General features: G+C 48.4%; 2 protein-coding genes across 3 annotated transcripts in view; both read right to left on the bottom strand.

The window, feature by feature from the left end:
* ACCSL (1-aminocyclopropane-1-carboxylate synthase homolog (inactive) like) overlaps positions 1 to 25,794 on the bottom strand; it is a 131,280-nt gene that overhangs the window by 100,209 nt on the left and 5,277 nt on the right. The gene's annotated exons all lie outside the window — the stretch shown is intronic.
* ALKBH3 (alkB homolog 3, alpha-ketoglutaratedependent dioxygenase) overlaps positions 11,994 to 25,794 on the bottom strand; it is a 35,050-nt gene continuing 21,249 nt past the window's right edge. For both annotated transcript variants that reach the window (XM_032413951.1, XM_032413950.1), the window contains exons 9-10: positions 14,678 to 14,776; positions 11,994 to 13,926 (exon numbers count right to left, since the gene is read on the bottom strand). In XM_032413951.1, coding sequence (XP_032269842.1) covers positions 13,834 to 13,926; positions 14,678 to 14,776 — 192 coding nt within the window. In that variant the 3' untranslated portion in view covers positions 11,994 to 13,833. The remainder of the gene's footprint in view (positions 13,927 to 14,677; positions 14,777 to 25,794) is intronic.

Below are 25,794 nucleotides of genomic sequence, written 5' to 3'. Positions count from 1 at the left end.
AGTTGCTTCCCACCTCTGAGCCTCAGTTTCCCTATCTGTGATGCGAGGAGGCCAAACTCACTTACTGGGGGCCCACCAGGCTCTAACATTTTAGAATCCTCAGGATCAGGGATGAGGTGACCTGTTCCCAAGGAGAGGCTTCCTCTTGAGCCCAAGAGTGGCAAACAGCCCAAGCTAAGGTTGCGGGGGAAGGCCAGCTTCCATGGAGGGGGTTGCTGGGGGAGCAGATGGGGCAGGAAGATGGTAGCAGCCCGGGGAGGGCTTATGCTACCACCTCCTCCACCATCCCCACCCACACTTTGGCTTTTGGGCAGAGCCCAGGTTTAAAAAAAGCAACCACCAGTTCTTCAGCTATTAACAGGGTTTTGTTTCCAAGGGAGCCTGCAGTACACTAGCCCGGGTCGGATGGGAGCGGGGATGCCAAGTCCATCCCAGGATGCAGAGACGCATTGAGCCGGGGAGGCCACAGAACAAAAGCAGAAAGAATGGGGTTGGGGCAGTTCTGCTCCCAGATGCTCCCCTGCTTCCTGGGGGTAGAGGGGACAGGCAGGAGGGTCAGGCCGCTTCTGGTGACTGCTTTGCCACCCTGGCATATGGATCGATTGCCAGCTAGAAGCCTTGGTCAGCTGGCTTTCCCCCTACACTCACCCAGAAGTCTCCCCAGAGTTGATCTCATGCCTCCAAGGGCTGAGTGAGGTGATGGTTATTCCAGATGTTGCTGTTTGGGTCAGTCTGCACTATGGGTGTATTTGGCCCAGCCCACTGTGTGTGTGTGTGTGTGTGTGTGCGCGCGCGTGTGTGTGTACGCACACTGTATGCATGCATCTGGGTGTGTGTAGGTGGAATGCAAATGTGAATGTGGCATAAGGGGTGAGGAGGGGTCAGCAACAAACATAACCCCTGTGGTGGGGCCCTTCTTGCCTCCTGACCCCACCACCCTCACTTCCTTCTGGTGCCACTCTGCCCCCCAGCGAGCCTTCCATACAAAGCCTGTGACTTCAGCATCCCACCAACTGCTTCTGCCTCAATCAGAATTAGCACTTCGTCTGGTACGAGTGTGAGCATAAAAGTGTTTTGATAATTTTGCTGGAGGGTTGCCATGACAATCCCCGGCAAGCTCCAAGAGGGGGTGTCGGTGTGCACGGGAGGGAGAGAGAGAGGGAGAGAGAGAAAGAGAGCCCAAGAGACACAGAGAGGGAGAGACAGAGAGAGGCAGGGAGAGGAGCCAGGGAGACCCCCCATGATATCCCCAACTCACACCTTCAGCCTGAATTCAGCGCCAGCAGCCCCAGTGGCCCCATTCATGCCGCAATGAGCTCACTCTCTAGTCTGGGCCTCCCTGTAGACGGTGCAGTGGGATACCAGCTGTGGGCAGGCAGGCCGCCAGAACTGGCAGGGCAGAGCTGGTCCCACGGGGGGAGGCACCCTGGCACCCTCCACTCTCAGGATGAGCCCCAGGGAGTGTCAGGCTGGAGTGGCGGCAGGGAGACTTTTAGGGACTCAGAAGGAGCCAGAGCCCAGGGAAGCTCCCACGATTCATGCCCAGCCTATAGGCCTGGTTCTGCTGCTGTGGCTAATGGCAGCGCATCTCCCTGCGGGGGTCCCGCTTCCTGGCACAGCTGGGGCCGTCCAGAGGCTGTACTGCTGTTTTTCTTATACGCTTTCTTGCAGCTCTGAGTGTCCCTCTCCAGGGACCACTGGTCTGAGAACCACTACAGGGATAAGGATGGAATCCCACATCATCTGTGGCCCTTGAACTTTGCAGAGCGGGTCTCTCCCTCTCTGTGGTTAAAGCAGGGATATCTCTGCTATCTTCTGAGATGAGGTCAAAGAGACCCAGAAAGGGGCAGGAACTAGAACAAGTTCCCACACCAAGTAGCAATGCGGAGACAGAGTCGGGATGGAACCCAGTCCTGGACCTTACTCCCGCCTCACTGTCCTCAGGGAAGACAGGTTCTCTGGAACGGGCCCATCTGGCATTACCCGCTTCACATATGGACAGGGAAACTGAGGCCCACAGACATTCCCCCAGGGTTTGCAGCCTCAGATCCGGAGAAGTTGTCACTGCCTTTACCGAACCACCAGCCAGCCTCAGGTGCTCCCTAAAGCGAGCCTCGGGGACTTATTTCTGTTCCCGGGTTAAAGTGCCAGCCTTGGAAGGAGAGCCTTCGGGTTATTACCAAAACAGACCAGAGGGCAGCTGGAGCTGGCCAGGAACACAGAGGCAAGGAGGTCAGTGGGGTGCCTGGGCACTGCCGAGTCCCAGCTGCATAAGAAAGTCTGCACAGGGTCTCCCGGCCTCTGCTATGGGAGCCGTGTGGCCTTGGGCTGTGGGATCCCCAGTTTCTGCAGCTGTCGAGAGCCAGTGTGCCCAGGAGCCCTCCCTCAGAGGAACTGCTTTCCAAGCTCTGGGAAGCAGCCGCCCTGGAAGCGCAGAGTCGGAGGACAGAGGTATCCTCACGCCTGTCTCCAGCTTGGCTTACATCTACCTTTCAATTATTCACCAGCATGGCGGGAGGGGGTGGGCGCCAACAGGAAAGTGCTGTGGGCTCTGGAGACAGCCTGCAGAGATGACTTTCCTGCAGCCTTAGTAATAGGCAACAGCACGAGAATAAGCAAACAGCAACTCAAGACTGCCTGCTTGGATACCCTGGTTCTGGTGTTTGCTAGAAAGTTCTCACTACTCTGTGATTGTGGAAGCCTCGTGCCTGCCCCATCCTTCTCCTGGACCAAACTAGATGATTTATTAAAACATACTGAGGTAAAACTGGCTCTGTAGGAGGGTGGATTTTTAAACAGACTCCAAGAAATTAGTGTTGAAAAGATGCCCTTTCACGTAATGTGTTCTGAGTCTGGCCTTGGGACAGGGCACAGTGTCAGCCTTGTAAAAAGCTACTGGCCCACTCTGGAGGCCCAGAGTCTGTTCTCCTCAAGCCCTGCCTATCTTCCTCCTCAGACACGGCCTTGGGCTGCCTAGTGGACATGAGATGCTTGCTGTGCCCAGTCTCTTTGCATGTTGTGGACATGGTGCGGTGTGTGTGTGTGGGGGGGGGCAGTTACTCCCAGGGTACCCAACTTCAGGCAGCCTTTCTCTGACATTGCCCCACCTGTCACCGGCCATGGAAGGCATCTCCTCTGTCTTTCTTCAAGGCACCAGCTGCCATTTCTTCAGCTGTTCTCTCTCGGACACCCAAGGGATGGGATGTAAAGGAATGAGTTTTTCCTGAGCAGCTCCCTCATGCCAGTCACAAACACAAAGCACTCTGAACCTATCATTGCACCCTTAAGCTTAGCCTCTGAGGTAAGTGTTATTATCTCCAAGCTTTGGTTGAGGCAACAGGCTCAGAGATGTTTGGGAACTTTCCCAAGGTCACAGAGCCCCCCAGAGATAGAGCGGGGATTTGCTCCCAGGTCCACCAGTCGCCAAAGCTCTTCTCATCCGTCAGTCATTCCCATGGCAGTGGCTCCTGAACCTGACCAGGGAGGGGTTCAGTGGGAGGAAGGACAGGATGAAGAGGGCTGGGGCCGGGGAAGAGTCTGGAACTCTAACTGGGAGCCAGGCTCCACTCCCCAGCAGCTCTTCCAGAAAGAAGACTGGTGTCCTGTGGGCCAAGCAGTAGAGCTGGGTGGGGTAGGGAGAGGAGTGTGGATGACATCCAAGCCCACTCGTTTCCCGTGGAGACGCAGAAGGCCTGGGCGCCCCTCCCCACTCACGATGCCCCCAGGATGCAAGACAGAGCGGGCAGCCCGCGGCCAGATGGCGGATGAACCAGGGCCTCACACGGTGAGCTCGGGTGGGAGGCCGCTCAGAGCAGCGCACTCCAACACCTCCAGTCCAAGAGTCTCCGGCACCTGAGGCTGGAAACCACTGTTTGCAGATACAGAGAAGAAAACCACAAAGGCTTGGCTGATGGGGGTCGTGAGGCCAGAGTAAATGGAACAGAACTGCAGGTTGCCAGCAGAGAAAGGAATCTTCCAGATGAGCTGGGGCAGTGTTTTCAGACCAACAGGCGGGACTCATTAGTGGGCCATACCAACGGTTAGGGGGCCATGGCCAGCATTTTTTAATGATACACAACAGTACAGAAAACAGGAGAGTAAACACATATAATAAAGTTCTGTTTCATGAAGCTTTAGTTTTAAACAGGGTGTGTGTGTGTGTAAACTTTTTTTTTTTTTTTTTTTTTACCATGGGTTCTAGTCAAAAAAGCTCCAGAAAACACTAAGTTGGTTCAACCCCTGTATTCTACAGATGCGGACCTGGGGCCAAGGGCAGGAAAAGGCTTGGCCCAGAGTCCAGACACAGGACAAGAACCGTCTCCTGATGCTGCCTTTCAGAGGCCTGACTTCTTGCTCATCTTTCAACCTTAGACACTCTCAGCCTTGGCCACTCTTATCCTATGTTGTTCCCAGGCTAGAGTAGGAAAAATTCGGGGCTTCACGTGGGGGTGTTCTGACAGAACGTCCTCAGGCCCTTCTTTCTCCCTACTCGGGCTCTTTCCCTGCCTCCTTTCCTCCCCGCCGACTCCCTCTCTATGGGAACAGCCCAGAACCAGGGCCCTTTTTGCCCTCCCTCCCACCTGCCTCCACAAACCCCTGTGCAGCCACCTACCTGGTCTCTCCCGGCCATGCTGGCCCCTCTCTCCCCTAAGGCCTGTCCTAGACCCGACTACTGGCAATGAGACCTGCCCAAGGCCCAGTGCAAGCCTCGCCCGCCCCCGCCCCCAGGCCCCAGGACTCTCCTTCACATCTACACACTACTGATAGCAGCTGCCCTAGATACACACATCACACTCCATTCTTAAAACAACCCTGTTTTAAAGGTGGAAACACTCAGCCTAAGGAATTTGCCAAAGACCACGCAGCCATCAGCGGAGCACCTTGTTCTAGAGGCAGGTCTATATGAACCCGACATGTATGCCTCGGCACTACCCTGCCTGGCTGATTCCTGGTAGATGTTCCCCCAAAGCATCCTGGGCTGGGCGGGAAGACGACAGCAAGGGGATGGGAGCGAGCACCTCCCACTTCACCCTGCAACGAGGAAAGGACTGCCCCACTCTGAGGAGGGCAGAACACTGGAAAGGTAGCACCCACCCTTCTGAGCCCCGTTCTTTCCCCAAGAGAGCAGCACAGACTTCTCTGACAGGGAAGCTTGGGACGAGGAACTGGGTTGGGGGAATCTCTTTCCTTGCAGGCTCAGGGGGGTTGGCAACTGGTAGAGACAGGGCTGGCTGTGCTGTTTCCCAAACAGGGTGCCCCTAGACTCGGTGAAGGAGTAGCGAGAAGTCTTGACTGTGATCACGGCTATAAGTCAAGGTCTCCCATCCTGCTTATCAGTAAGAACACTGGTGTTTTGACCTCATAGCTAAGTCCTGTGTCTGGTTTTCTTTTGCTTCAGCACTCACAGCGAGAAAGGGTGTTATCAGCACCAAAAAACCCAACATCTTTTCTCCTCAGCTCTCCTGGGGGTCCCCATCTCTCTGCCTGGGCTCCTGCCCCGTGGGTCCTCCCACCTCCTGCCCCACCCCTCACTCCCGCCTGAAAGCTGTCCCCAGCCCTCCGTGGCTCCCAGGCCCGGTCCAGGCCCCTCTCCTTCCCTCGCTGTCCTTCCTCCAGCTCACCGCCCCCCACCCCTGGACATAAGCCACCTAGGATGCCCATGGTCATTTCTCAGTCCTCCCCGTTCTCCCAGGGCCTCCTCCACCAGGCAGCCTTTCCTGACCACCACCCCAAATTACATCTCCTGCTCCTCCCAGCCCTGCAGCCCTCACTGTCTGGGCCCCTCGCTTCACAGTCACCTTGTCATGGAGGTGTTTCAAGTGTGTTCTTGGTTTCTCAACAAACGACACATCCGACCTCGATGCTAATGCTGCCCAGACGTCCTGAGTGCTCGCGTGCCCCATGCGGGGCACAGACAGCTTCTTCTTCCTGGAGAGAAGCTCTGGAGAGTACTGAGCGCAGGGCCTGGCTTGTTACCGGCGCTCAAAGCAGAGCATGAGTTTCTCAGATATGCTCAGACACCAGTGGTAGGAGGAGAAGTTGGTGCCACCTTTTTGGAAAGCCATTTACACGATCGATTCAAGGCCTTAGAGCTAGGCACAGCCTTCCAAATCCAGGCAAGGACCCCACTTTTAGGAATGTATTCTAAGAAAAAGTAATAGATACGCACAAAGGTTTAGCCACAGGACAGCTGCGTAAGTGGTGGGGTGGTGCTTCTGATTCTTGAATAGTAAAATGGGGATAAAAATAGCTCCTGGGCTGCTGTGAGGGTTAATGAATCATGAGTTAATATATGTGCCTGGCACCATACCCAGGCTCTATAAAAACATTACCTGTTCTTTTTATTTGAACTGAAGTCTGAATGAGGCCAAATCTCGGGCTCTTTGCTACGACACCACCCTGCCTCCCAGCATCCCCTCTCCTGCTTTCCCAAACCAACAGAACGGTTACTAATAATAGCAAACACCACCCCGACATCAACAACGATCTAAACATCCAACATAGTGGGACTGGTTTACCCAACACAACAACTATATACAATACTATGCAACCATTCAGAGCCATGTTATGGGACAGCAATTAATGTCATGTACTCACGTTCTTAATAAATAGGAAAAGGCTACAAAATGATGAGTTCAGTATGAAGTTGCTTTTTTTTTTTTAAGGATACAAGTATGTAGAAAAAATACACTGCAAAATGTGAGGAGCTGTTGTCTCTGGTTGTAAAGTTACAAGGGATTCTCCTTTTTATCTTTCTTTTTAATTTCTTGCAAAAAACACGTACTCCTTCTGTAGTTAGGAATAAACTAATTTTGAGAAAGAAAATGAAAGCCATGCTGGCTCCCTTCTATCTGTAACAGAAGGGATCGTGTCCTCCCTTTATATATTCCCCACTGAATCTAATACACAATCTGCAGACATAAAAGTCCTAGTCTTACACAGAATTCCACCCTGGCAATCTTGTTTAATCTTCCAGGCCAAGGTGTTCTGTACAGAATTTGGAAACTGCCAGCAAGGACAAGAAAAGAATGTGACTGGCAGGGGTGCATCTGAGCCTGGCTGGCCCCGGGGCTGGGGAAGCTCAAACACTGCCCCGAGGGGAAAGAGGCAGTGGAATGAGGCCAGGGACGGTGCATTAGGGGACCGATCACCTGGGGAGCATGTGGCAGGGCTGCCACGAGTGAGCGGAGCCTTGACGCGAGGCCACTTTGGCATCTGGGAGCTCTCGTCAGCTTGGTCTGAAGACCTTCCCAGGAGACGCTTAAGTGCAGCTGGATCTTAATATGATCAGCCTCGCTCATGGACAATTTTCTTTTTGCCCCTCCTCCCAAAGCTTCTGGGCCTTTCCCCTGGCGGACGGCAACCGAGGTGTGGGCACCCAGGGAGCCTGCCAAGAGGAAAGGCAGGGTCACAGGGCCATGGTCAGCTGCCGAAGAATCACTCACCCAGCGGGAGGCTCAGGGCTGGGGTCAGTAGGGCGTGTGGAACAGTCCACCTACGACATGACATTACTAAGTACATCACCGTCAGGAGTGCTACACTCGCCATCTCGACCCCGCGAGACCTCGGAGGGGTGGCTGCTCCCGTGTCCACTGCACAGCTGAGGAAATAGGCTTGGGGGCTGTCTGGCCCAAGGTGACTCAGCCAGAAAGGGCAGAGTGGGACTCAAGCCCTGGTCGGCGCGCTCAAGCCGAGGCTTCTTCCACAAGGGCTCTGGCAGGAATTCTGACAGATGTGGAGACTGGGCCGGGTGTGGGGTGTCACGGCTGCTCCCTAATCCCCCACCCCACCCCCGTGCCTGCAGCACTGGAGAAGGCGGCACGCCCCCTCGCAAGGCTAGACCTAGGCCACTCTTGCCTGAAGTTGTCCAGCTCCCTGCCCTCATCAGCTGGTGCAGGGCTTGGCCTGCACTATTTTCGGCAGGAGGAGGCCACCTCCAGCTGCAGCAGGGACTCTTGCCATGTATCGAGCCACCTGGCCGGTGTGGCGCAGACACGGTCAATACCACTCCTTGGAGGCCTGCCCCACAGGCAGTGTACTTTCTGGGCTGTCTGTGTCCATGTTCCCTCCTGTCACCAGGTGCTGCTTTAGCTAGAAATCTCAGAGGAGGTCACAGATTCCGAGTGGCGGAAAAAACAATGGCCTAGGTACTTGATACGGGTCTTCATGCTGGTTCTGCCTTACCGGCTGGGTGCCCCTGGAATGAGCACCTCTGGACCTTGGCTTCCCCCAATGGGGAGAGCAGTTCCTAACCTACACCCTCATGGTACTTTGGGAGACAAAGGGCAAGGCACGCACAAGAGTTCACTGCTCTCCTCTCCGGCCCAGCTCCTCCCAGCACGAGGCAGGAGGCTGCTGGAGGAGGCAGACTAGGGGAGACGGGGGTAATGGGAAGAAGCCAGACATTTGGACTCCCCCTTAATTTCTTACCTCTGGGCTAGCTGTCTTCCTTTCCCCTTCACTGCAGGTGAATGGAAACTAAAAGCTACTGTCAGAGAGAGGGTGCTGGGAAGAAATGAGTGGCTAATCCCTTAGACATTTTCAGAGGAAACATTCCAGAAAAGTTTTCTCTAACCAGCGAGGGCATAGGATGACACTTCTCCTGAGTCCTGCTTGGGGAGGCCCCATGAGAAAAGGGACTGCAGGTCTGCAGCCTGAACACTCTTGGGCCAGAGTTTGGGAAGCACCCCCACCCCTGTGGCATCTTTATGCACCCATCCCACATTCTTTAGGCAGGGAGGATAGAGCCCTCAACCTGAACTGTTTTTGGAGGTGTGGATTCCCCTCCTAGAGGGCCCCACCCATGCCATTCTCCAAGTACAGACAAGAATGGCAGGGTGGGGACAAGTGGCATAGGGACAGACTCCGTCATCACAGCACCCGTAGAAGGGCCTGGAGGGTGGCTTCTTGCCCTAGTGTCTTGGACAGGGGGAGGCAGCCCTCTTGGACAGTGGGAGGCAGCCTCTTGGACAGCGGGAGGCAGCCTCTTGGACAGGGGGAGGCAACCACCTGCAGCAGGAAACATTTTGGCCACATCTAGCCAGGAGGGTGCGTTCTGATGGGCTTTTCAGGGGGCATCTGGATCATCACACGTGCTGCTCAGCAGGCCCTTCCTGCAGGAGGCGGTTAACTGTAACCTGATCCCACAGCCCCTCCAGAGCCCACTTCTTGTCTCCTGCCCCAGGGGAGAAGCTCCCAGGCTCCGACTGGTCTCACCCAAGAAAGCAGTCCCTCCAGCCCCAGGAGACTCTGGCTGCAGCTGTCCCCCACGCCTGGGGCCAGGGCTGGGAAAGCCCAAAGACAACACAGAAGGCCTGCTGACAAGCAGCCCTGCAGGCCTCTTCCAGCCCACCCCGGGACACCAGATCTCAGGATCTGATCATCCTCTAGGTACATGTTCCTCCACCTGATTAAAAAACAAAACACCGACCTCATTAGGGTCACTTTTAGGAAGAAATCAGATTAGGGATGTAATAGGCCCAACATGGTTGTTATTGCTTTGTTTTAAGGTTTATTTTAGAGAGAGAGCACGCTCGCGTGCACACCCAAGTGCAAGAGTGGGGGTAGGGGCAGAGAGAGAGGGAGAGAGAGAATCTCAAGCCGTCTCTGCACCGAGTGCCAAACCCAATGCAGGGACTGATCTCATGACCCATGAGATCATGACCTGAGTGGAAACCAAGAGTTGGATGCTTAACCAAAGGAGCCACCCAGGTACCCCCAGGCCCAACACAGGCCCAGCTCCCTTCTGGCTTTCACCTTTCCTGCCCATCCAGAAACCTATCATCTGTGTCCAGAGTTAAAAGCCAGTGGGGTCAGAGGCCAGGATCCTGCCTGAACGTGCCCACACTTGTGGAGGCCCCATGAGAAAAGGGACTGTCCCTGGTGTTCAGGGAGTGTGTGTGGGGGGGTGTGACAGCACAGACCTAACTGTAATGACAACGCTGTCACACATTCCTTGGTCAGCACGGAGTTGGCTCACCCGAGAAAGCAATCTTTTCAGTAATGCTGGCTACAAATGTCCTGCCTCACTCATCCCTGTCCTCCTATACTGCTCTCTGACACCAGGCCCCTCGCTCAGCTTTAACACGAAAAATAGCCTAGCCCAACAGGGGGCTCTGTGCACAGGCTGGGAAAGGCACTTGCAAGTCGGCGCAGCAAGACTAAGCCAGCTGGAAAAGGCACCGTTAGTCTGTGTTCCACTTTAATAAATAAACATCAACGTCATTTCCCTGTTGACCCTCAGACACAGGAATCGCCGTATCTAAGACTGGATTCCAGCAGCACAAAACTGACCGGGCCTCCCATGAGGGTTCTTTCCAAAGAGAAAATGGGAAGGGGGGCAGAGGTTGTAGACCAGGTCCTTCTGAGGAGAGTGAGTGGGTGGAACCATGTATAAGTAGAGATTTAAACAAACAGAATGCATCACCATGGAAACATTTGGCTTTTTCAAAAGCATTGTTCAGAAAAATAAAGCAATCAAGACTTCAGATTCAACACTTTACAAGTGTTTATGACCAGAAAAGGCAAAGTGGGTCTTGGATATTCTGCAGCCAAGTAAAAGCTGCCAGAATTCAAGGAAGAAGTATTCCCAGCAGGGCAGGGACCCATCATGTGTCAGGGATTTCTCTACAGTCCTCTGACTGGAGCGTTCTGCCCAGGGCAGGACCCACTTCACTCCAGTGGGGTTGCCATGACACAATTCAGGAGACTGTGCCACTCGCCCACCAGGTCCAAGCAGACCTGCCATGCACTAGGGCAAGGTCGTATCAGCCATGGAGCACGCAGAGAGTGAGTGCCACAAGGAAATGTCAGGTTTATGAGCCGTGACCTAAACCTATTAGGAACTGTCCATGCCACCGTGGTCAGTGGTTTAGTCAACAACATGGATCATGATTTCCATATGGAGGATACAACCTGATGCTGAGTGCACACTGTTCTGAGGCAAGCTGCCTGTCGTCAAGACATTTTTAGTGTACAACCCGACCCGTTTCTTTGGGCTGTCCGCTGACTTCAGTAGTGCTGTTGTTAAGTATCACGAAGAAGCCTGACGCTGAGTTTGGGTGTCATTCAGAGCCCCCAGAGGTACTCACAGATAAGCATGAAGAGAGGATGGGACCATGCATCCACCTCAGAGAGTCTGCTGGGATACGATCAGGAAACACTGTTCTGGGTCACAGGAAGGTTGGATGAGAATTTATCTAACTTGCCAGAAACTGGATTCTCTCCCCTCAAAATGAGCTTCCTTAGTTAAATGGCCAATTTTGAGTCCAGTTGGCAATACGGTTTCTGACTAGGAGCTGCTAGTGTTGATCAGGAAGAGAGGAGATACAGATGCCTGCCCTCACATACAGGAAAGCCAGAGGACAAACAAGGTGGCCTGGTAGTCAGCTCTGCCCGTGGGGTCCCAGGGTGAGCTGGGTGGCCAGCTCTGCAGGAGCAAGTGCTGAGGTTCAGGCTCTCAGGGATGCCCAGTAAACTACTTTGCCTAAATTCATCATGGCAGAGGAAAAAGCACACAGTTTAAGGATTCATCTGTGGTTTGAATTCTGGTTCTGCTGCTTCGAAGTCCTATTGAATCACTTAACCCTTCTTGGGGGGCTCAGCTGCCTGGTCTCTATACAATGGGAAGAGCATCTCTTTCCTGCCAGGCTGTTAGGAAGGACACAGGATTACATAGAAAAAGCTTCCAGGACAGTTCTTGGCTGGTTATTAAAGCTCAAAAAAAGGGCAGCAAAAAACTAAAGCTGTTTTTCTTCATGCTACATTGTTGTATTTGCTGCCTCTGCTTTACAAGTAATGTTGGCAAAGTAGCTCAGCCCCTAATTCCTAGTTAAGATCTACGGCCAGTAAAACACAGCAACGGGTTGGTGCAGTCACGGAGCATCCTTTGCCAGGTTCTGAAAATTTCTGTGCAGTCCTAAACCCTGTCCTTTAACTCCATGGCAAGGACCTACTTGTCATTTCAAAAGGGAGATTATCTTAGTTGTTTTTTTAAAAAAAAGGTGGGGGGGGGGTAGTCCTAGCATTGGGCAGCAAGAAACAAAAGCCAAGACTGCTGCTCTAAGCTGAAGAAGCCCCGCCGGCGGCTCAGGCTGTGGGCTGGGAGCAGGAACTCATTTCCCCGACAGCCATAGCCGTGATGAGTGAAGAGATCAAATGTGCAGCTGACACAAGAGAAGGCCATGACCCTACATTAGGAGGGATGCCGTGAGACTGGGAGCCATCTGCCAGTTCTTTAGTCTGTGCGAGAGGAATTTCCCCATGTCATGCATCAAACTCACAACTGAAGCTGGCTCTACCACCCTGGCCAGGTTTTGTTTAATAGGAAAACAGCTCGGAATTAGAGGTTTTATTTGATTTTTATGGCGATTTGCATCGCCCTCACTGAAAGGCTTATTGTGATGCTCAGATTTTATAAAGCATTTAATATTTCTTACAGAAAGGAGCTATCCACATGCAAAACATTAAAAAAAAGTGGGGGGGGGAACCCCAATATAAGAAGCCAGAAAGCTTGTCAGAAGGCAGGGCCTGCCAGGCCTGGTGTTGCATCTGAGTTCTGGGGAAGAGCCTGGCCAGCTTTTGGCACTTGACCACCATCACCGAGGCCATTCGTCTTCTAGCATGGAACAGAAACAAAATCAAAAGAAGGCTCTGTACGTTTTCGCAGCAGGCAGCTATGGAAACTCTAACTCTCTTGCCCTGTTTTCATCCATTTGATTCCATTTTCTCTCGAGTTTTCCCTATCTTCGTTTGGAATCAATCCAGCAGCACAGTGCTCCTAAGTCAAGAGGTCAAGAAGACACGTGATTTTATGATGCAAGAAAGGGCAGCCAGTCTGTTCTGTTTTGGGAACCTTGGTGACATCATGGACTAACTGTCGAATCTCGGGAACTTGTGTCTAAGAGAGCACTGAGTCAGAAGACAGCCTTCGTCACAGGGCTCCTGGAACTTCAGGTAAAGACAACTATTAGGTAACTGAGTCTATCCCCACAGGACTGCTCCTGCTTCTCTCTGGCTTGGGTTTAAATGACTCCAGTCATTCTCTAGGGGAAACTCATCTACGTGGGACAGCTGTCACTAGCAGGACATTTGCTGCTCTTCGGCCTAAATTTCTCATGACATCACCCAATTAACTTCTCCCTCTGAGGGGACAGTTTTCTCTCGTATTACAAGTATCCAGGCGGCTGCCTAAAGATGGCTGGGTTACAGGACACAGCATCCACTCTTTCTTCAGAGGCCTGTAACCTGTCTGGGTCTGTCCCAGGAAGGAGACTTGGTTAAATAAAGTGCTCCCAGAATATGCAGCTTTCCATTGCGAAAGCACGCAAGCCAAGATGTTGAGGAGTCAAGGCGGACTTCCACGAGGCTCTGTGAGGCCACCTCTGTTTGGGTTTCAGCAGCTGTCTGCCTGTGGAGGGCTCCAGAGCCGCTGACACATATTTATATCCTACTTCACGAAGTCACAAGGAACAAACACGTGCACGTTTACCCTGGAGGCAAAGCCCATTCACATTGCCTCAAATGAAGCAGGGAGGGCAGGAGAGAAACTGCTTACAGACAGAATCACCCGTAAGCACGGCCACAACAGCTTTTAATTTGCCTAAAGAAGGTATGTGATTTCAAGATGTGATTAGGGAGTACTGTTCCCGCAGTAAACATAGTATGAACATGAACTGCTGGCTGTCATTTAATAGGACTCCAAGGCTGGGAAGCAAATCTCATCCTTGTCTTCCAAACAGCCACCCCACGAGATCAGCTGGACCAGCCTCTGGAAGTTTCTTCACAGTGGAAGGTTGGCTCAGTCTCAGCACAGCTTCTCTCTAAGATTTCACATCACCAGTGCGCCCCTCCAGGGTCTGGATAAACTGTCCGAAAGGTCAGGTTTATTCTTGGTTCTCTAGAGTGGTACTCTTTGGGCACTCGATGCTAAACGGAAATATAAATAACTCTGACACAAACAAATTTATGACGACATGGACATATTTTGACTTCATCATCCCTTAACCCCCCATGAGCATCAATAAGCTCTTTGAAGTCTTGTGGAGAAAGGTTTTCTTCTCTGAAGCAAACCCGCCCCCCAATCACTCTGATAAGCCAGCACCCTCACAGTGAGGTGTTTTATCTTTTCTAATTGTTGTTCTTCCTCGCAGCTTCCTGCCATTTTCCCAAATCTCATAAGGCAACACATAAATGACTGAGACCAAAGGCAGGCATGAGATTCTGCTCCCATGCTAAGCGTTCTTCCATGAACTTGCACACCTTAAAGATGACCTGGCTTTAGAAGAGCACAGCCTAAGGTGAGAAGCTGTGCCCAATAGCCAGCCACTGGCTACCTGAAGCTACTGAAATGAATTTAAATTAAATTAAAAATTCAGTCCTTCAACACACTAGCCACATCTCAGAAGATCAGTAATAGTTGTGTGTGCCCAGTGGCTACTACATGGGGACTTAAAGAGATGCAGACTATTTCCACTGTCACAGAAAGTCCTACTGGACGCACTGCTGCAGAGGTCCATTCTGACTGTCAGAATCAAAACTTGAAAATGGTATCACTGTACCGCCTCTCGCTCATGATAAAAGCAACTTGCTTTTCACCATATTTACTTAGATAAATGAATAATCAGAAGCCGTCAGGGCACTGCCTCCATGTGAATCCAAATTCCTTGCATGTTCTCACCTGCCAATCAGCTTGTGTCGCTCCTTCCATGATTAACAAGGTCCCATGATCCAAGGGTATCTTCACTCTTTCCACATACGTGTAGTCTCCGTTCTCTTCCTAGAAAACAGCATTCATTGTACTACATTGTTTGCTTGTGTGATCAAGATGCAATGGAACCAGACAGTGGTCAAGAAATGTAGACCCCTCCGCAGCTAGGCTGTAGGGGTTCATCTACTGGCTCTGCCCACAGCAGCCGTCTGGCCTTAGGCAAGTTGTGTCACCATTCTCTACCTTAATTTACTCATCTGTAAAATGGAGATGACAACAGGACCTGCCACCCAGGGCTGTTGTGAGCCTCCACAGAGGCAGTCTGTGTAAGTCACTTGGAGACTGGCACATATCAAGTACAGTGTAAGTGCCAGATATTATTGTCATCAGCATCTAACACTGCAGAAGAGCCCAAGGCCTGTGAAGAAGTGAAGTCATTTATACAAGAACTCTTTACATCTGCTTTATGCTGTGCTCTGTGTTTTGCCATAGTCAGTGCGGAAAAAATGGGCTTTTAAACAAGACATGGTGTGGTACGTTCTCATCGCCTTTTTACATTTCACGCTAATTCACTAATGGGTGCCTATGTTAAAACTGATTACGACTCTTCCTATAGCTCCTCTGGTGTCTTGGAGATACATTCTTGTTTCTTTCCAGAACAGTCAACAGCCAAGATTTTCTTAAAGAAGGGAGCTCTGGCTTGACCAGAACAGGGCTGCAAACTGAGACTGGCTGTTTAAGCCTTGGAGCGTAGGTCACAACTCCTGAGCACTTCAGATAGGAATGCCTTGTATTTACACTGCCCCTCTCTTCCAGAGAGCCCGAAGTCAATTCATGTCCAGTACTCTAATGAAGCTTCAGGCACGGCCTGCAAAACAGCCAGTAGGTGGGGGTCACTCCTCCTTTGCAGTTGACAAAGAGCTTGTCAAGAGTTGAGACCCGAGCTTCCTGATCTTTCCTCTTCCATTCTGGGCAGATCCACCCATTCATCTACTTCACTTCTGATGCAAGGGATTGCATTTGGGTTACTGCAGGATTGATTTCCCTGCAATACTGTGTTTATGTTTATTACTGTAGGGGTGCCTCTGAGAACACAACTATTTACAATGATTTCCCTCAGGAAAATCAAAATCAAAACAATAATGAACTTGCACAAACAGTTTAAGTCCCAGTTCCCAGCCCCTGGCAGCGACTTCGTGGAGCACAGGCATAACTTTTACAGGCAGAAGATAAAAGCAATGTTTGAAATAACTTTTGGTTTCAGTGATTGATTTTAACTGTGCCTGCCACCTTTTCTTCTCCAGTAGCAAGTAAGTGCTGAAGCATCAACCTGTGACCCCTCAGCCAACCAGGGAGCAGTGGGAAGATGACCCTGTCCTCGGGTGGTCCAGCTGCATCTCAGAGAAGCAAAAGGCGGCTCTCTGAAAAAAAGGATTCCAACCAAAGGAGATGTACGTCGTACTGGAGAAAACATACCAGAAGGGAGTGCATCGTCCATGAGATTAGAGGGCTCAAGGCTTCTTGATTTAAGCTGTAAAGTCAGTTACCAGATCAAGGTTCAACATAGCGAGGAGCAGGTGTTCTCCTGCCCTCTGCATACTGCATCCTCAGGGAGTGACGTGGGACCTTCTTCTGTAACTCAACCACAGACACAAGGAGGGTCGCAAAACAAAATAGAGAGGAAAGGCGCTGAACCAGACATGAAGCCAATCCTGAGACCAAGAACTCTTCGAACGGGAAAAACATTCCTGGGAAGGAGGGGGCACCAAGGCCAGTGGAAGAGAAGGGGTGAGCACTGTAATTCTGCCTGGAAACACATGGCGGGAATAGAACCAGCAAGTGAGAGAGAATTCCATATGCAAAGGGGAAATATCAGCCCTGATGGAAAGTGATGTTCAACAGAGCCGTGTTTCACTTTATGTTCCTAAGATCTGAATTTTTCAAATGAGAGAAAGCCTCAGGTTTCTTTTAAACATACATCCAATATAATCTTTAGTTGTACCTAAAAGCAGAAGAGGGAGAATCTTCACTTGGGATAGAGCTACTCTTGATCAGTCCCCAAAAGAGAGCGATACCCAGGGCACCCACTATTCGAGGTGATGTTATCACTTTGCTGCTTGCTATTTGTCCCCTCCAACATCCTTGGCTCAGAAAGTGCATTCCTAATCTGCAGGAGATAGAAAAGAGGGCAAGGGATTCTACTAAGGCAACACAGAGCTCACAAATGTGTCCTTCTGAGGACAGAGTGCCAACAGACCCCAGAGCCACCCTTTAACTTAACCAAGACACACAGACACTTTTTCCACTTAGGAAGCAGATAAAAGGCCAGCAGAGCTCACGTGGCTGTGCATAAAGGCCCAAACTGATAAATGGATAAGCAACGCTAGAAGCAAGGGTCAGACTGTTTAGAGGAGTGCATTCACAGCCATTAAGCATGGTTAAGTTACCAAAACACAGCTCTGTGACCCTTTTGATTTACTCAGGTCTTTCTTCAAAACAAAACAAAACAGAACACACCCCTAAAAAAACATGGCTTAGGATAAAATTTTCCATCCATGATCCCAGTAAAAAGAGGCTTTTTAGGGGCGCCTCGCTGGCTCAGTCAGTAGAGCATGTGACTCTTGATCTCAGGGCTGTGAGTTCAAGCTCCACATAGGGCATAGAGCTTACTTTTTAAAAAGAGGCTTTTTAGGGTCACAATCAGTCTACAGGGTGGGTTTTGTTGTTGATGATTTGGTTTTCCACACGAAATTTCACAAGTAGATGAAAAAAGCAAAAAATACATACTTTTTTTTTTTTAATATTTTATTTATTTATTTGACACAGAGAGAGAGAGAGAGAGAGAGAGTGAGCACAAGCAGGGGGAGTGGCAGGCAGAGGCAGAGGGAGAAGCAGGCTCCCCACAGAGAAGGGGGAGCCCGACGTGGGACTCGATCCCAGGACTCCGGGATCGTGACCTGAGCCGAAGGCAGTCGCTTAACCAACTGAGCCACTCAGGCGCCCCAAAAAATACATACTTTTATATTAATTCTGATCAACACTCTCCCCTCCTCCCCAAGGACAGCCAGTTCATTAAAACATGCGATTATGATTCCCAAGGAGTGCTGGGCCTTCCTGAAGTTCTATACTCCCACCTCCGCCTCCTGACACAAGCCTATTTGGCTTCCTTTAGAAAAATGGTTATCAGGGGAAAAAGTCTGGGTGTATTTGTCATTCTGTCATTACTAACCATTCAACAGACAGGAAACCGAAACATGTTTGTTTTCATTGAAAAGGTAACTTTACATTTTATAAGCTCTATGTAGATTTTTCATGTAACTGCTCCTTTCTTGTCCTAAAAAGGTGTCTTAGAAATTACAACCAACAATCAGTGCTTGAAAATCAGCAGCAGCAGAGTTTTTCTCTCTACAGAATAAAAGTGACACAAGTTCACTAAAGTAAATGACACATGGAAATCACTGGTTCGATGCCTGCCTTCCTTCTCTCTGTTAAACTCCATGAACAGAGGACTATGTTGTTTTGCCCTTTTGAAATATGCTCGGTGCCCATCACACACATCAATAAATATGTGCTGAATGAGGAAGAGCACCAAGAAAACATAATCCTATCATCCAGAATTCATGCAATGCATGTACAGGGAACATTCTCTATATAGAATTATGTACTCTACATTTTGAACATTATATTGTGAGCATGTTTTTACATCTCAAATGTACGGTATTTCAGAAATGGGGTTATATAATATTCCTTTATATGAACATATCTTTCCTTCTTTAAACTCGCAAATATTTTTTGACCACCGTATATGTCAGGCACTGTGCTAATGCTAAGAATATAGCAATGAGGTACACACTGCTGGACACTGAGATTTTAATACACCCGTACTGCTTAAAGAAAAGAAGAAGAAAAGAAAGGAAGAAAAAGAAAGAAACAAACAAACAAAGGCTACTACAAGTAGATCCCGGGCAAAACATTCCTGAGTATTTTTCTAAGGATATATTCTCAAAAATGGAACGACTGGATCCAAGGATATGAACTTTAAAGCAGTCGGACCTATAGTAGCAAACTGCTTTCTTAAGAAGGTTGTGACAATTTATAATTCCATCAGGAAAATACTACAGTACCTATCTTCTAGTCACATCACCAATACTGAACATTACCAACTGACAATGATGAAAAAAAAATTTAGTGGAAAAGTAACAATTCATTATTCAAACAGAGAGTTCTTTAACTACTAACCCGGTTCAACATTTTTTCACACGCCTATTTGCTGTTTGCATTTATTGTATTATGAAGTCTGTGTTCACGTTCTTTGTCCATTGTTCTACAGACGTTAGTACTTTTCTTATTGATCTGTAACCACAGATAGTGAGATATTTACCCTTTGTCATACTTTCTGCAAATACTTTTCTCATTTGCTATTTGTCCTTTAACTATGTTGATATCTAACACAGAGTAGCTCAAAAACTTTCAGAGTCAACTCTGACCTTTCTTTGGTTCTCCCTCATGGTTTTTATGCTTAGCAAGTCTTTTCTCATCCTGGGGGAAGTTAAATATACAATTGCATTTCCTTTTTGGTTAACAAAAAAAAAGGTTTACATTTTTTTTAGATTTAACTCTTTAATCTACCTGGAATTTGGCTTCCACCCCCACCCCAAGGCTTCTTTTTATAACATTTTCCAAATACTTAAACCAAGGCATCCTGCCAGACTTTTTGGACAGGATCAACCACAGTGTATGCTGCCCAGGTGCCAGGCATGTTAGGAACTATATGTACATCATTGCTCATGCTCACTACAACCCTGTAAGGGAGGTGATATTTTCCATCTTATCATAAGCAAAGGGAGCTGGAGGGAAAGCACATCTCTAAGGCAGAAGGCTGGCAGGAGGAAGGCAGGGCTAGTATTTGGACTTAGATTGCCTAGCTCTAAAGCTTATATTCTTTTCCACTATATTGTGTCCTCCAAAGTGATCTCTATTCCTTCTGAAATCCCGTAACATTTCCTGTCCTAATTACATGGCACCCTGACTGACCTGTAAGGGTCACAAACACCAGCAAGTAGCATAAATGAGGAGTGTGGGCAGGATGCAATGCAGTGGGGAGTGGGGATCATGGACAACCAGAAAGCATGGGGCCTGCAGACAGGTGTAGCTCTAGCTCACTGTTCCCTCAGGGTTGTCTGATTTTCTGGGTTTTCCAGGGAAGCTGATAAATGGGATTTTTATGTGAAATCTCCTGAGTTATAAATTTTGGCAAGTAACTGAATCTCTTTAAAAACACTGAGCAGTATAAACAAGTCTGAGAACCAGATTCACTTCAAGAGCTGCCCAACTGCTGCTGATGGACCCATCATGACTCCTCTTATGCCCACATCTTGTCATCCTATCTGGCCCGGAAGCTCCCGATCGAGGCCAGTTGTCATCTGCTGGGGTCCTCTGATCCTGCTTTGCCATTCCACACAGTAGTGCCTGATAGAAAGCTCAGGACACATATACAATTTCAAGTATATATTCTTAATCTCAGTGACCCAACTCAAGCAGAAATGGCCATTCAAAGCAAAATATACTTCCAAATTAATGATCTCAATTTACAGTGAGACATTTGATTTTCCAAGTCATCTCTGATCCTCCTAAAAGTAGATGAGCTACTTATTTAAAAAATTTCCATCATTTTACTAAGATGTTGATGAAAACAAAACACAAATGACCAGAAAGAACAAAGTAGGAGCCTGCTACCTGTTTCTCATTTCCTGAGCTCTCAGGAAGCACTTGACATGCAGTAACTATGATTGGTTTCTGCACTGGAGGCATCAGGGAAGGCTTCAAGGCTACAAGGGGCCCTTGAATCCTGGAGAGGACTTAAGTTAACCAGGAGGAGGAGAGCGAGTGTAAGGGAGAGCAGAGAGATGATCTCATGGAATGGTGCAATCACACAGGGAACAACAAGACACCAAAGTAGGTTGGGCATAGATTATGTAAAGATTTGACAGTCTGACTAAGGAGCTGACATTTTATCTTTTGTTCCAGTAGGAGCAAATAAAGGCTTCTGAGTTGGAAAACAAAGTGATGAAAGCAGTGAGCTCAATCTTGGCTCTCTGCTCCTCTTTAGCTATTCTCTTGCTCTGAATGATGATGTGTGACTCCATAGCTTTCCATATTACCTACATTATTAGTTCTAACTCAATTCAACAATCAGTTATCGAAGCCACGCTGCGTAAGTGATTTAACAGTGTGCTTCAGCCACCTCGTCCGTACAACGGGGATAATAGCAGTATCGACTTTGTGGGATTATTGGAGGGCTGAATATAAAGCACTTAGAACAGGGACAGGCACAGAGTCAGCACTACACATTTGGTATTTATCATCATCACTTTCCTGTTGTTGTTCTGACAATTCCCAAGTGATGTTTCTAGCACAAGCCTGTCATCTGAACCGCAGACCTAGATAGCCAGTGCCCTACTTCCCCCTGGAAGTCTCAGCCCTCTCCAACCTAGCATGTAGAAGGAACTCTTGATTCCATCTACAAATCCTCCTTAAACAGGACCACAATCGAATGCAAAAATCCCTGCTCCTCCTCCATCTAAGTAAACAGCACCTCTATCTAACAACTACTCAGCCAGAAACCTGGGAGTCATTCTTGATTCTTACCCTTGTATCTAAAATATTATTGGCAACTTCTATTGGTCACCCTCAAAAACACACCTCAAGTTCATCCACTTCTCTTCATCCCCACTGCCACCACCTTAGTCCAAACCAGCAGTCTACCACTGGGTCTCCCACCCTCTATTTAGTCTCCTACTCTTGCCTCTCCTCAAACTATTCTTCACACAGCAGCCCGAGTGATCTTTTCAAAATATAAACCAGATCATGTCATAACCTCATTTATTCCTACTGAACTCAGAATAAAATCCAAACTCAGAGCTCTAACTACAAGTTGTAATTTCTCTGTTCATTTGATTACTGTCTAGCTCCTAAGACCTCTATGAGGGTGGGCCCCATATTTGCCATGTTCACTGCTATCTCCTCAGAGTTGAGCATAGCCCCTGATACATAGTAAGTGCTCAATTAGTATTTGTGAGACAGAGGAGAGAGGAGACAGAGAGAGAGTGACCTGTTCCTAACAATATCTGGCATCTGGGTATCAGATAGAACTGAGAGAGGAAAGATGGGAATTAAAGACATTTTAGGATTTTAGACATGTGGTAAATAGAGCCTGGGATAAAGATGGTCACTAGGAGAGGGATGAATTCTTCAGACATTTCAAGAACAAATTAATAAGATTTGGGAACTGAAATACTTAAGAGAACAGGGAAGAACTAAAAATAAATTACATGTGGGGAGCCTGGGTGGCTCAATCAGTTGAGTGTCTGACTCCTGATTTTAGCTTGGGTCATGATCTCATCTCAGGGTCATGAGATGGGGCCCTGCATCGGGCTCCATGCTCATCAGGGAGTCTGCTTGGGAATCTCTCTCTGCCCCTCCCCCACTGAAATAAATAAATAAATCTTAAAAAAAATTAAAAAATAAAAATAACTTACATGTGAACCTGACCAAGAGACCAGTGATATTGTGAATATAAATGGACTTATCAGCAGGTGGAATTGTGGAGTTTTCTGAGAGAATAATAAATCTGATTTTATAGTTTCAGGTTAGAAGTCACATGTGCTGTCATAAGTGGAAGTGTCCCTCCCCACCAAATAAATAAATAAGTGGAAATGTCCCGTGAACACATACAAGTGATGACCTGAATTTGAGATAAAAGGCTGGAGATAAGAGATTCAGAAGTCACTCCACCTATAGACGTAACAGTTGAAGCCATAAGAACAAATGAAATCATGTTTATTAGCTTATTCAACCAAAATACACACATACACACACACACAGTACTAAATAATGGGGACATAATAAGACAGAAATGGACCTTGCCCATTTGGCATGTATAATCTATAGCCAGTTCATAAGCTCCTAAAAACTAATTTAAACAAAGATAACAAAATTAAAGATAACCTGGAATGTCTATATTGTAGGGGTGAATGTAAAGGAAAAATCCTTAAAGGAGGCAGGGAAATAGCAATGAGAAAAGTATGAGAGTAGCTAAAATAACACAGTATTCCAGCCAGAAAAGGCAGCTGAGAGATGATTGAGTTTCAAGCAGAGAGGTGATGTATACAGGGACCAATATTACAAGGAAGAACAGAATGATGATTGAAAAAAGGTTCTTTCAGACAGTGGCATCTGTATGTTAGCAAAGTGGTGGGGATGGATCTACAGAGCGGGTGCTTCAAGAGTGAGTTCAGTTGCAAGGAAAGGGAAACTGCAGACACAGAAAACTTACTCCAGAATTTGTGCCTCAAAAGTAAGCAAACAAAGAAAAAACCACCCCAGATGTAAGACTGTCTGCAGAGTCAAGCAAAGGGTTTTCTCAAGATGGTAACAGATATTAAGGGATTTCCCTAGGTCTCTGGTCCAAGGATTAGATACATGGTGGAGCTGCTGCCTGACAAGTATGCAGACTGAAATGGTCACTGAAAACCGAATGTCAACCCATGCTACAGCTATGTAACCCGCTGAGGGCCAGCTGTCCCTTTACTTGCCCTACCTCCCAAATTATGACTGCCAATAATGTCTCCCTCTCCGCTTTTTAAAAGATTTATTTGGGGGGGGGGGAGAGAGAGAGAGAGAGCACATACACGTGCATGGGGGGAACACAGAGAGAGAATCTTCAGGCAGACTCCCCATTGAGCGTGGAGCCCAACACAAGGCTCGATCTCACGACCCTGAGATCATGACCTGAACCGAAATCAAGAGTTGGACACTTAACCGACTAAGCCACTCAGGCGACCTCCCAACTCGCTTTTTTAAAGATTTCTTTTCAGCTTGTGTTCCTGATCAGATTGTGGGGTTCCCTTGCCCTTGAGAACCTGGCTGGCTTCTAGACTGCTTCATGGATCATCTAAGCTTGTGGCTATATTTAGACTGCAAAGTTGTTCCTATAGCACCGATACAAGAACACAGCTGCACTTACTCTTTACAGTGGTAACATGTTTTTTTAATCTGACATAAACAAAATATATTAGTTATGGAAATTATGGAAAGAGAATAAAACTAGGACCCCACAATGTCATCTCTAGTTATTATTCTGCTGACTCGAACCACACTTTAAATGATGGCATCCTCAATATCGATCTTGAAATACATTACTTGAAAAAAAGAAGCAGGGGCACCTGGGTGGCTCAGTCGTTGAGCGTCTGCCTTCGGCTCAGGTCATGATCCCAGGGTTCTGGGATTAAGCCCTGATCGGGCTCCCTGCTCCGTGGGAAACCTGCTTCTCCCTCTCCCACTCCCCCTGCTTGTGTTCCCTCTCTCGCTGTGTCTCTCTCTGTCAAATAAATAAATAAAATCTTAAAAAAAAATAAAAAATAAAAAGAGAAGCAGCTGTTTCTGAAATGAGATCTGCTAAAGTAAAAGGCTGGCTGGAAAAATATAGATTTGAAATCACTGAGGTTATCTGTTCAAAACAGGTCTACACTCATTTGCCACATACAAATCTTTGAGTTTTTATCCAACTCTTTCCTGATATTTGGCACTGATTTGGCATGGAAGGTTCTGATGAGGTAAGTGAGGACAGTAAGTAAGCATGAGGGACTGGCACGGGCGATTGACCATCCTATACCAGGCATGCCCAGTGATCTCAATAGTTCAGTAAGTCAGGACCTCACCAAGGTCTTGCCTGGGAGGTCTGGGCAGTTGTTCAATGCACAGAGACTCTCTCTGTAGGCATCGAAAACTTAGCACTGGGGACCAGACTAGCATGAGAACTCCTGCCTTTCCTTCTGGACGGAAACACGTGGAAAGGCAAACAGAGAGAAATGCTGCTGACGGTGTCTATTGTTCAGACTTGTTGTCAACATAGTCCCCAGGGCAGTGTGGGAGCAAGAAGTTACTGAATTTCAGCAAAAATAAACCTGGCTTTCCCCTCACTATTACAGTCCTTCTAGCAACACCGAATGTGCTTTTGAAACCAGAAGGCTTAATGTAATAATGATTCCATTCTTGATAATGTATTTCTAAGAAATGCAACTAAAAGGAACTGCTATCTCGAAAGAGCTCCCACCCAAGACTGCAGCACCAGAAACAAATGCTCTCCATGTCTGACATCCAACTGACCCCAGCCCCCAGCAAAAGTGCAGGGTTCTCCAGTCATCCATCAAAACCACATAACTCATTCCCAAGCCATTCCTAGATGTGACCTGATCAGACATAACTCCCCCCACTCTCTCCCTCCTGTACCCTTCCATGGTGTCCTCCGGAATTCCCATTCAGTGATGAGCAAACACCCCTAGATCTCCAACCTCACGTGCTCTGAATGTTCCCTTGACTTGCGCGTCCTAATTGAAACCTTGCTATCTCCAGGATTCCAAATCCCTGAAGCTCTCTCATGTGGAAAGTGATGGTGTCTTTCACATCCAGCCAGCCAGATACTCCGCATTAACACTTTCAGACCATTATTCCCATGCCTATCTTAAAAATCCCTGCTCCTCTGAGCTCATGTCATTGAATCTGTTCGCCTCTGTCCTTCTCTGCCTTGGTCCCAAGTATGCACGAGGTATAACAAGCTCTTAATTGGTCTCTTGGCTTCCATGCGTGCTCCTTTCTAGTCCAGGCTCCACATAGCAGCAACTGACTTTGTAAAATTATCCAAGAGATCACGTCACTCTTCTGCTTCACACATTTCAGGCTTCTTAATGTGCATAAAATCTGCTCCTTCCTGAGGCTCATGAGCTTCTGCATGATCTGGTCCCTGCCCACTCTCCCCATGTCATCACCTGCTCTGCTCCTCGACTGCTCACTCTACTCTGGTGTGGGGTCTGCTTCTCCTTCCTCAAATTCACTAAGCCCTCTTCTGCCCCAGCCAAGCAGTCATCTACCATGAAAACAGCACTTGGGAAAGAGGAGATCATCAGAAGGCTTAGGAATAGTTCCTTAGGAGTATGGCAAGGGGAGAAAAAATTCTACCACTGGGACACAATTTAAAAAAGTCAAGTTTGGAAGCAGACCCCATTCCTAAACATGGCACATGCAAATAC

Source organism: Phoca vitulina, unplaced genomic scaffold (genome assembly GCF_004348235.1).
Source record: "Phoca vitulina isolate PV1807 unplaced genomic scaffold, GSC_HSeal_1.0 scaffold16, whole genome shotgun sequence".
Lineage (NCBI taxonomy): Eukaryota > Metazoa > Chordata > Mammalia > Carnivora > Phocidae > Phoca > Phoca vitulina.
Note: the sequence above shows the minus strand (reverse complement) of the source record. Positions and strands in the feature narration are given on the sequence as shown.